The sequence below is a fragment of the Triturus cristatus genome, chromosome 10 (genome assembly GCF_964204655.1).
Source record: "Triturus cristatus chromosome 10, aTriCri1.1, whole genome shotgun sequence".
Classification (NCBI taxonomy): domain Eukaryota; kingdom Metazoa; phylum Chordata; class Amphibia; order Caudata; family Salamandridae; genus Triturus; species Triturus cristatus.
Genome location: NC_140593.1, coordinates 122,154,790 through 122,166,741, shown reverse-complemented (window position 1 = coordinate 122,166,741; position 11,952 = coordinate 122,154,790). Strand labels below are relative to the sequence as shown.

Genomic DNA, 11,952 nt, shown 5'->3' with positions numbered 1-11,952 from the left:
TTGTCAAGACAAGTTTTTTGATTTATCAGGGCCACTAACCAAGATCCTTGAAATGGTAGCCCAGGCTATGGAAACAGGCTCCCCTGTGGAAGTGGATACATTATATATGTGTAGAGTGGGACGTTTTGGAAACAAAATCGGGGGGGGGGGGTAATTGTTGTGTATATACATTCTACTGTGTGGGTCATGGCGCGTGGTGTCCACGAGCAATCTGGTATCTTGCTCGTGGGGACCACGTGAAGTGTTGTGTTTTAAACACAGGAGCTCGTGTTGTGTGGGGCGTTACGAAAGACGTTGTTTATTAAATGTTATGACTTGGAGCTGGAAGGTTGAATAAACACCGACTCTGGATGAACTCTGCCGTTACGCTTCATTTTTGTAATGAATGGGTGTAACAGACATTTCTAACATTGGCGACGATCGGGCACGGATCCGCCCACGTTTATTTGAGAAGAAAAAGTATAAGGATTAAATTTGAGATAACGCTGTCTGAAATCGATTGCGGAAGGAAGCTTTCGAAAAAGACAGCATCATCAATCTGTGCGGATGCATTTCATGCTTTTGGATTACAAAGGGTGTTTTGAAGTTTTCAACGAGCGTTAAACGGAAGGATGTCCACGGAGTGAAAGTTGAATTAATGGGGCTAATGAATAAGGAAGCAGTTTGTCAATGGAGAGAAGGCTGAAAATAATCCATGCGTAACTGATAAAAGGGAAAAGTTTCGTTTTTCACTCACCATTGCAAAGGATTTCAGTACCCATTTCCTTTCAACTCTGATTCTTTCCCAATATCAATGCGCATGCGCGCATCATTTCACCGCGTCACGTTACGTTTTACAAGTGTGGAAACACAACGTTGTTTCTGGATTGCCTGATTCAACACTGAAACCGGGATCTCCTATTTCGACATAATTTTAACGTACTTTAAGTCAGTATAAGTTCAACTGTAAGGAAAAAGGAAGCAATTTTAAGGTTGTGTTTGTTTTAAGTGTGATTAATCGGTCACATTAGTGGAAAATAATCTACGAGATCGACGAACAAACTGTAAGTTATAATACCTTGTGTTTAAGTCTCCTATTTTTTTTTTTTTTAAAAGAGGGCTAATAATAATAACTATTTATCAAATTAAAAAAAATTTTTTTTAGTTCATCATAGTCCTTACGCTATAACATGTCTGGCATTGTACCTCCACCTTCATTCCTATCATCATCTGGTGATCCTCCCATGCCATGGGAAGTATGGGAACCGGTATTTCTGGCATATGTGGAGGTCTTAGAAGGTGATGACTGCGAACCAGAAAGGAAATTGTCATTATTAAAACATTGCTTAGGTGGATTTGGTTTAAAAGAATTTAAAACTTTACCTGCGTTAATCAGTCCTGGAAGAATCAATGCCTACCAGTATGCTTCAACACAACTTAACATACGTTTTGGAAAAAAGAAAAATGTAGTGATGGAAAGGTTCATTTTCTACTCCCGTAAACAACGCAGTGATGAATCTATTGAAGATTATGTTTCAGCTCTCAGGTCTTTGGCAGCATCGTGTAAATTTGAACAGATATCATACGAACAAGTATTGAGAGATCAAATTTTAATGCGCACAAACAGCAAGAAGGTTCAGGAAAAACTATGGTCTACATCTGATCTGTCATTAAATGCGGCTATTGACATTGCAAAGTCCATCGAACATTCTGAGGAGTTTGTGAAAGAAATTAGAGACAATTTAAAAACAGATGTATTCAGTATCAACAAAGAGTCAAAGGATGGTGACAAACAAAAAAAAAATGTTACTCCAAGACCTGAGAATTTTGCAAAAAATGGGAACAAATTTAAGTACCCAAGTTCTAGGGTTGAAAGATATAATTCATCATTACTTTGTTTTAGGTGCGGAAGCAATAGTCATCTAGCTAATTTTAAAGGTTGTCCAGCTTTAGAGAAAGTGTGTTCTAAATGCAATAAGAAAGGTCATTTTAGTAAGTTTTGCAAAACAGCTGCAAAGAAAGTAAATTACATACAGTTTTCTGATGATTATGAAACGTCCTACGACAATGATGAAAATCAAATCAATACTGTAATTAATGTATGTGGTGATGACAAGGTTTCGAAATTTCCCTCCTGTCTCATCAGTGTTGACGGTGTTGTTTTGAGATTCTTAGTGGATTCTTGCGCGTGGTATTCTATTATTTCTTTGAAGGTTTTTCATGAAAACTGGCCAAAAAGGGAACTTATTGATCCTGATGTTTCTCCAGGGGGTTATACAGGGCACAAAATCGATTTAATTGGCTATTTTTATGCGAACATAAAATTTGCAGGACGCCACACTTTTAGTAAAATTTATGTGGCAAAGTCAGGGAAATCACTTTTAGGATGGCCACATCAACATGAACTTAGCATCAAACTTGATCCCAGAGCTAATCCTCCGGTATTTGTTGTTAATCCGGAAGTTCACCAGGGGTCGGTCATTGTGGATGAGCTCATTAAGGAATTTCCTAATGTTTTCAGTGGGAAGCTTGGGAAATACGAAGGATTTGAACATGAAATTAAACTCAATGAGAATGCCATCCCTGTACGTCAAAAAATAAGAAATGTGCCTTTGTCATACAGAGATAAATTGAAGAGTTTGTTAAAAAACCTTTGCAACGATGGCATCATTGAACCAATAGAATCTTCCCCGTGGGTTTCTCCCATCGTGATTTCAGTCAAATCCTCAGGGGAACTCAGATTATGTGTGGACTTGCGCAGTTTGAACCAGGTTATTTGGGTAGATGCACATCCTCTCCCTAATTTGCATGAGATGATTTCCACCCTGTCTGATGGGCAAGTATTTTCCTGTATCGATTTAGCAAGCGCATACCATCAGGTGGTTCTTTCAGACAGTTCAAAAAATTATACGGCGTTTATTACACCAGAAGGCCTATTCAGGTATTGTCGTATGCCATTTGGGTTGGCTAGTGCTGCTTCTGTTTTCCAGAGGTTGATGAAAGAGACTCTAGAGGAGTTATCAGGGGCCATTGCGTTCCAGGATGATATTCTAGTTTATGGAAAGAATGATGAGGAGCATGATAAGAACTTGCATAGCGTCATTGCAGCTTTAGCAAAAAAAGGTCTCACTCTTCGTTTAGATAAATGCAAAATAAAAGCAAAGGAAGTAGAATATTTAGGTCACACTATCAGTGGGAAGGGAATTAAACCAAAACATAAGCACATTGAGAGCATTACCAATGCTCCCTTACCGACTTCGAAAGAACAGTTGGTTGCTTTTCTTGGATTGATTGAATTTTATGCGAAATTCATTCCCAATTATTCTATGAAGATTGAACCGTTCAGGTGTTTGTTAAAAAAAAATGCAAAATTTGTCTGGACAAGTGACATGACTGAGGCTTTTTGCAACTTGAAGACATTTATAGTTAATGCGCCTTGTTTAAGACCATTTGTCCCAGGAAAAAAATGCATAATTATGGTAGATGCAAGTAATTTAGGTCTGGGTGGTGTGCTACTACAGAAAGACAATTCCAGTGAATGGATAGTAGCGTATGCGTCTAGAGTTTTGAGAGATGCGGAAAAAAACTACTCTGTCATTGAAAGAGAGTTACTGGCTTGCGTATGGGGAGCAGAACATTTTAGGAGTTTCTTATGGGGAACTGATTTCATAATAAAAACTGATCACAAACCATTAGTATTCCTAATGTCTCCTGGTGGTGGCAGATCCATGTCTGCGCGGTTAGCTAGACTGTCATCAAGATTACAATCTTTCCGTTTTCATATTGAATATGTTCAAGGGAAAGCGAATATGCATGCGGATTGCATGTCTAGGCTACCTCTGGATGGTGATAAGGAGTATCAAGAGGATGACTGTGAAGTTGCTTTCACGACACATGATATCAATTTCATACATGGAGATAAAGCGAGTCTAGATGAAAATGTTTGGATGGGAGCAATGGAAAATGATAATGAATTGAATAATGTTAAGAATTACATCGTGCAAGGTTGGCCAGCAGTAAGGAAGTTATCAGGGGACATGATGAGCTATTCCAAGGTTCAAGATGAATTAGCTATAGAGAACGGGTTGGTTATGAGAGGGGATAGGATAATTCCTCCCTTTTTTCTTAGGAACACCATTATGGAAATTGGTCATGAGGGACATTTAGGAGTTTCGTTTACTAGGAGGCGAATAAGGGAAGCATTTTGGTGGCCTGGTATTGACTCTGCTGTGGAGCACTTTGTACGCAAATGTGACAAATGTTCGACTAGTGATAAATCTGCGGTGCCTTTAAGAGTTGAGTCTTGTCCTGTGGAGTATCCGATTGGGCCATGGAGGAAACTAGGGCTTGATATTATTGGTCCATTTCATGTTTTACCAAAGGATAAATGTTTTGGAATTGTGTTAGTTGATTATTTTTCAAAGTGGCCTGAAATCAAAATGGTCAAGGAAGTTACATCGCAAAGTGTCATTGAATTTCTTGATAGCATATTTTGTAGAGAAGGCATTCCACAGGAGATTGTCACAGACAATGGTCCCCAGTTTATTAGCAGAGAAATGGAGTCATTCTTCGGAAAATGTGGCATAATTCATAGGAGAATTTCAGTGTTCCACCCAGAGTCAAATGGTCAAGTGGAACGTTTTAATCGTATGGTGAAGGAAGCGATTCAACTTGCTATTAAGGGTGGACTGAATTGGAGCAATGCTTTACAGTCTATGTTACTAGCGTATAGGACATCTCCTAATTCTGTAACTTTAGTAAGTCCATTTGAGCTTTTAAGAGGACGGAAACCCAGTACTTGTTTAGTTCCGTGGTGGTTAAAGAAAGGTATGGATGACAAGAAGTTGATTGCTATTGATTATAATATAGTCAGAGAAAGGGTCAAGGAGTATAAAAAAAAAATGAAAGAAGTTATGGACCAGAAGCGAGGTTCAATGAACAAACAAGAAATTGGGGTTGGTGATTTGGTTCGCATAAAGAAGAAGGAGAATGTTCTTAAAGGTTCCCAATGCTGGTCAGATCCAAAAAGGGTTGTACAAGTTTTCAGAAATGCAGTGAGAATAGAGGGTGGGAGTGTTTGGAATTTGAACAGAGTATCTGTGTTTAAGGGTCCTACACAACCATCTTGAAATGTATCCAATGACATATGTTTAGATGATGTTTCGTTTCATTTAGAAATGTTTCAAATGACACATGTTTGGATAATGTACATAATGAAATGAAGTATGATCAACAACCGGGTTGTTCTCATTGGAGAGGGGATCCTTCTAGAGAGAAACGTGAACACCATTATCCAGGAAGGTTTAAAGATTATATTATGGATTAAAAAAAAAGAAAAAAAAACAAGGGGGGGGAGATGTGTTGTGTATATACATTCTACTGTGCGGGTCATGGCGCGTGGTGTCCACGAGCAATCTGGTATCTTGCTCGTGGGGACCACGCGAAGTGTTGTGTTTTAAACACAGGAGCTCGTGTTGTGTGGGGCGTTACGAAAGACGTTGTTTATTAAATGTTATGACTTGGAGCTGGAAGGTTGAATAAACACCGACTCTGGATGAACTCTGCCGTTACGCTTCATTTTTGTAATGAATGGGTGTAACAGACATTTCTAACAGTAATGTATTTTTCTTGTATTGAGGCAGACGAAATTTTAGGCGGGAGACAGCTAGAATAAAGCAATTTTTGAATTAAAAACGGGAGTTTACCTTTTAAATCGGGTCTCTTGGCATGTATACAAAATGTTTCTGTGATAAGTATTTCAAATTAATTGTGATATACATACGTAGTTACAGCTTTTTATTATTTACAAACATGCCTCTGAATTCCAATCCAGTAATCAGGTTATTTCTGGGTACTTTCGTTAAAATGAACAAGGAATATATCTATCCTAAGGTGGCCAAGGGTTGACGTTTATAACTCAGTAGTCTCGTGCTTCGTCCAGTTGATTTTCGATCTATTTTGCCCTTCTTCTCTTTCTAATGCACCATGAGTCCGCACCCGCCACTACCATCAGAATGATACTTGTGTCTGTTGCTCCGCGGTTTCATGTTTAGTGTGGGTGACAGCCTGGGCTCTACGCATGCGCGCCCGGTATCTCGCACTGACGCTCCTAATATCCGGGGCTGGGATAGGGCGCCGGCTTTTCTTCATTCATCTGGAAGGGGAGTGAGTTAAGGAAAAAAACAACATGGCGGCGTCTACTATTACTGCTGGGCGAGCCGCTTCCTTTTCTTCCCCCTCTTCCACCCGGTTGAACTCCAACCATTCGGGCAGTCCGATGGCACCCCAGCCCAGCCACGACCATCATGGCTCAGGGGAGGAGGACGACGGGCAGAACCTGTGGTAAAAACACCCTCTATCTCATTTAAATCCCATAAAGCCCCATGCTAGTGCGTTAGATTTTGCTTACTCTAAATAAGAGTTCTTATTTGATTTTTTTTAAAAAATATGCTTTGCTTTTCTGACTTGAGAATAAACTATTAACGGTCCGGGACGCGCGTGCGCCGACTTACATCTCAGACACGGCGCGCGCCGTATGTTGACAGCACAGGCTGTTAATAGCGGCTTGAAACGGGGTAAACTGCGCAGGCGCGCGCCCTCGTGCAGCAGCAGATCAGGCTCTCGTCTGCACGACAAGCGCTGCCTCCTCGCACCTGTCTGAAGGCGCGCGCCGCCGAGGAAGGGGTGGAGGCCGAAGCTGCTTATTGGCTGCGGTTTATTATTGGTTGTGCTCGTGCTGATTGTAAATCCAAATCAGTACCTGCCCTGTTGTCTGTTTTGTGATCTTTCCAATGTGTCGCGTCAACGTGGTTGTCAGAAGGGCACGTTTCTTAGCATGCATAATAACACACAATTGTTCTCTCAATGTTAGGGCAGTGGCATGCTGTTATAAAACCGCAGTTCGTAGGCCTGCGTGATGTTAATCGTCCAACCCAGCACATTAAAGTTGTCCCCAGTGTAGTACTTTAAGTGGACTTGGTAAGTCTCGAAAAGAGGTAGTGCCGAAGAAGCATGTATTGCGTTGTATTGCAAGCACGTGCAAATTATTTCAAGAAGGGTGGCATTGGTAATTGTGGACGTGGCCTAAAACGTAAATTAAAAGCGACTGTTTGGCACAGCGTGTCCCCTGATTGGCGTTTTGGTACCGTTTTTGTTTTCTGTTAGTTCACCCACATGCATCACACAGCAATTCGTGTATGAACCTAAAACAAGAAAATCCAATTGGCTTTACCAATGCTTGTTAGCACTGATTTTTATCACGTGTAAGATACTTGAGTAATGTAGCCCATTCTTCCCTTAATATAACTTTCCTCTCCGTCTTTTAAGCCTCTCCTTTTTGCATGCAGATCTTCCATCCTCACTTCATCATCCTTCTATCACGCAAACACCTCACTCCTTTGGCGCTGTCCATATTTCAGCAGCTTTGCATGTCGTGAGCGAATGAATGGTAATTACAATTGACACGTGATCTCTGCAGACAGGCAAGGATTGGGTGAGAATGTTGTTGAGTCACCTTTACGACACACCCACGGAAACTGAAAAATTCGCGCTGCCTCAGACGCGTCCCCAGGTGACATCTCGCAGTCTGCTTGCTACACGAGGGTCATGAACGAAACTACAGTAACAAAACACGAGTGAAGACAATAGGGCCATATATACACTTCCATTGAACATGGAGTAATATGCAACGACCTGCATACACTGCTGATAAAGAGAACTATAAAAGTCTTATAAAAACTCATTTCAATGTCTGTTTTTAATTACTGCTGGCGCAGAACACTGGCAGAACCTGCCCCACTTAAAGCCCAGCCTGAGGATTCTGATATACGTGAATCCTAGTTAAACTTGAACTTTTCTTTTTTTCCACTTGTTTCTTTTTTTTATCACCCGTTTCTTTTTTCCCTTCATATATTTTAATAAACTCATCAGTTACCAAGTTGTTCAGTGTTAACTCACACAGGCACATATTGATCACATTCAAAATGCTACCCAATATATACATTATCGTATGTACTAGAATTGCAGTCATCGTCATACTCTCAAGTATCACTCCCTGAAAGTGGCTCCACTAAAGGCTCCGTATCTTTGCATGCTTCTTTTAGACGACTCCTGGCATTGTAGATTGTTTCTTTGCTGTGGACGCCGTATCCGCGCCATTGACACAGAGGAGGGGGTCTGTCCTTTCCCCAGTGGTGGGCAAAGTCTCTCTTGGCCACCAGCATCCCCATGGCCTCGACTTGAACTCTTCTTTTACATGCATTAACTGAGGCATTTCTTATAAAGCCACTGCACAACAAACACCACGAGGTTGTGAATCGATTTTGGGCCCTTGATAGTGCTGGGATACTGCACAAAATTATAGCTAAACATAACGATCAGACTTTTGCAAACATCTGTTTTGAAAAATGCCGAACTTGTATCTCGACCAACAGTCAATTTTTCCAAGGAAATACGTTTTTGATATTGAGCTATAGTAATAATTTTTTTTTTACCAGAAACTCGTGTATATAATTACAAATAGAAGCTTGGGATACTTAGATCGTGGTAAGGTGGTTGCAGATGAGAGGATATATCAAGTACAATGACATATTTTAGAGTAAGACGGAATGGAATCTCAAAGTGGCAGAAAAGATGCATGTATTCGGTTACTCCGCAACACAAGACAGTAAATGAGTACAGCAGTGTGCAGGCAAAGATAATAATGATTAATAGTTCTGAGGATTCATATTTGCTATGGTGTTCTGTAGGAGATAGATTATAAAGTGGGAAGGATATTGTTCCACGTAATTCGAGAGTGATTCCCAGTAAAGTGGAGAAAAGGTAGATGAGTGTAATTTTCATGCGGTGAAAGTTGGGTTGGGAGTGGTAAACAGGTTGCATTCAGCTGAGATTAGATTTCTGGTAGACGTGTATTGTGAGGCTTTGTTTGAAATAAAAGAAGGTTGTGTGTCATGAATATGTCAGTAGCAGTAGCTCATGCAGCATCCTGCTTTTGTCAGAATGTCAGTGCCGCTGTGTTGGAGGTTCGTCAAAGATGGCTGACTCTTGTACGAGTGGGGAAGCTAAGAACTTAGTGCTGGGGCACAATAACATATTGAGTAGACCAACCAATATACTTGTAATCAATCTTGCCAAAAAGAAAAACATTGGAAATGTCATTGGCAGCCTTAAAGGGAGGAGGGGTTACGATGTGTTTTGTGCATGTCCATTATCTGTTATTTAACTTGTGGAAGTAAACAAGATGAATTCTTCAAGGTTCAATTCAGTAAATGTCACGCCAAGTTTCTGGCTGTGGAAGAGGGTTTAAAAATGGTGTGTGGAATTAAAAACGAAAGAAAGTGGTGGATGCAGGAAAATAAGGCATTTCACCTTTGAAGATTTATTTGAGTGATTTAAAGAGCATCCAGTGATGAATGGGTAATAGGACGGAAAAGTCCCCTGTATGATGACGGACGTGCACCCCTACCCTGAGTGCCCCAGCTGCATAGATATCTGGATCCTTAGTAATGACTTTTGCATATGGGCGGACACGGATCATTCATGTGCGCCATGAACTATGCTTCTCTCATGGTATTGCGGTTTGGTTTGACTAGGAGGGGTGCACCAAGCACTGTCCTTGTGAAGGTAGAGGACTACTGCCCTTACATGCAGTTAAGAGACACAAGCACACTAGTGGCAGCATAGCAGTTTTGAGCTCAGTAGAATCAGTAGCGTGAACAGTTCTTTTTGCCTGTCAATGGAGTGTGGCCTACTTGCCCCCCTCATGTAAACTTCAATGGTTGTGTACTTATCTTGCCCTTGGCCTGCATGTATGGTGTTTAGCACCATACAAAATGTGATACTCGTGTGTGCATGCTGGTTTTTATTTCTCTGGATGGTGCATAACATGCAGGCCTATGTGTTCCATTTTAAAAGACTAGGGCCTGATGAGGTTTATAAAGGTGATGACTGAAACCCCCAGACAGGAGATGTGTATTGCTGACATTCCTGAGGGCTAGGGTGAGACACACCCACTGAAGGGAATTAGGAAGGCATCTTCTGTGCACATCAACAATCTCTTAGATTCCAGGAATACCTACTGGTGAGTGGGGGCTGGGCTCATTGTCCTGGAGATTGTAGGACTAATCAGATACACTGGTCCTCAGTGCGAGCCTTGACAGACAGGGAAGCTTAGGCCTTTTAATTTTTATGGGGTATATTTTAGCAAAGGAGGACAGCCAGGTGTAATAAACAGTTACTCCCTTGGCCCGTGTTGTGGGTCAGTTGGAATTAAAGACACTCCTGCTGTGACACTGTCCCTTTAACAAAGGGCAGTGGAGGGTGTACTTCAAAGGAGCTGACACCACAACTCAAATTTAGAAGGCCAGGTACTAAATCCCAACCCTTCGCAATCCAAATAACTGACTAACATATCCACCACTCAAATTAATTTCATGTTTCACCATACTAATTCAACACTAATCCTTAAGGGTTCCAGAGTAGCGTGCTCCTCGCCAAAAAAGCACTTCAAAACCCCATCCGGGGTAGCAAGCGCTATATAAATACAAACCTCTTTCCCTCTTCTATCCCACCACCTACCCTTCTCTATCCAAATAACTGAATAACATATCCACCACTCAAATTACTTCATATTTCACTACACTCGTTTTCAACACTAATCCTTTATGGGTTCTGGAGTAGCGTGCTACTCGCCAGAAAAGCGCTTCAACACCCATCAGGGGTAACAGGTGCTATATGAATGCAAACCTTTCTTCCCCTTCTATCCCTCCGCTATCCTTCTCACTCCAAATAACTGACTAATATCCACCACTCAAATTACTTTCATATTTCACTATAGTAATTTGCCACTAATCCTTTATGGGTTTCCGGAGTAGCGTGCTTCAACACCCCATCAGGGGGTAACAAGCGCTATATAAATACAAACCTTTTTTCCTCTTCTATCCTTCTGCTATCCTTCAGAATCCAAATAACTGACTAACCTATCCGCCACTTAAAATGTACTTGCATGTTTCACTATACAAATTCAACACTAATCCGCTATGGATCCCGGAGTAGCGTGCTGCTCGCCGAAAAAAGCACTTTGACGCCTCGTCAGGGGTAGTAAGCGCTATACCAATGCAATCGCAATACATATGTGTCTGGATTTGGACTATACAGGTGGGAGCATGAGTACCATACTTGTTGAACAGCGCTGTCACATCAGTAGAAGTAAGATTACCAAGAATTCTGGCAGCTGGAACCAGGACTGAGGGCCAAAGTCTGCCAGTCTCACTGATGGATGACAGACCGTCACAGAGTAAGTCAAAACCAATTGCCCTGAGTCTGGAGCTGCATGCCTGCCAAGACCAGAAGATTGTGAGGAGGAGAGTGCCTAGAGTCTGCCTGCCTGTCAAGATCAGTGGCCCTAGTGAGGAGGAGGAGAGCGCTACGAGGTAGTGAGGCCCAGCGGGGATCCTACAGAGTGGATTTCAGTGAGCGAAGTTTGAGACATTAATTTCAGTTTAACTGGTGCAGGAATATGGCCATCTGCCCGATGCTGCTAAGTTGGTGACCCCTGAGTCCCAGAAAGGGACTGCCTTGAAATTTGGGCCGTTGCCTGTGTGCCGTGCTGGAGTTGGTGACCCTCCCACATCCGCTTCACCCGTGTGCTAGAATGGGGTGCCACTGTTAAGGCAAGGCTGTCGCCCTCATGCAGGCCGAAGTCGGTGACCCCATGTGCCAGGAAGGGGCATTGTGTAAGACAGGGCCATCACCCTGACTCATCGTCTCAAGGGAACTCTGAGAATACTTGCCAATCGCTGGAGGAGCCGAGCGGAGACGTCTTACACCAACTTGGTGCTCCGTTGACTGTGGAGGCTGATTCAATATTGAGGAAAGACCACAGGAGGTCACAGACCCTCGGCGTGTGGAGACAAAGCCCGCAATGGAGCGCTCTGGTACTTTGGCCAGTTTTCCTCAGGTCGTGTAAGACTG

General features: G+C 42.0%; 1 protein-coding gene across 1 annotated transcript in view; it reads left to right on the top strand.

Annotated features, from left to right (window-relative positions):
• Window positions 1–6,063: 6,063 nt before the first annotated feature.
• DYNC1LI1 (dynein cytoplasmic 1 light intermediate chain 1) overlaps window positions 6,064–11,952 on the top strand; it is a 596,637-nt gene continuing 590,748 nt past the window's right edge. Inside the window, exon 1 of the mRNA XM_085630582.1 lies at window positions 6,064–6,321. Coding sequence (XP_085486708.1) covers window positions 6,167–6,321 — 155 coding nt within the window. The 5' untranslated portion in view covers window positions 6,064–6,166. The remainder of the gene's footprint in view (window positions 6,322–11,952) is intronic.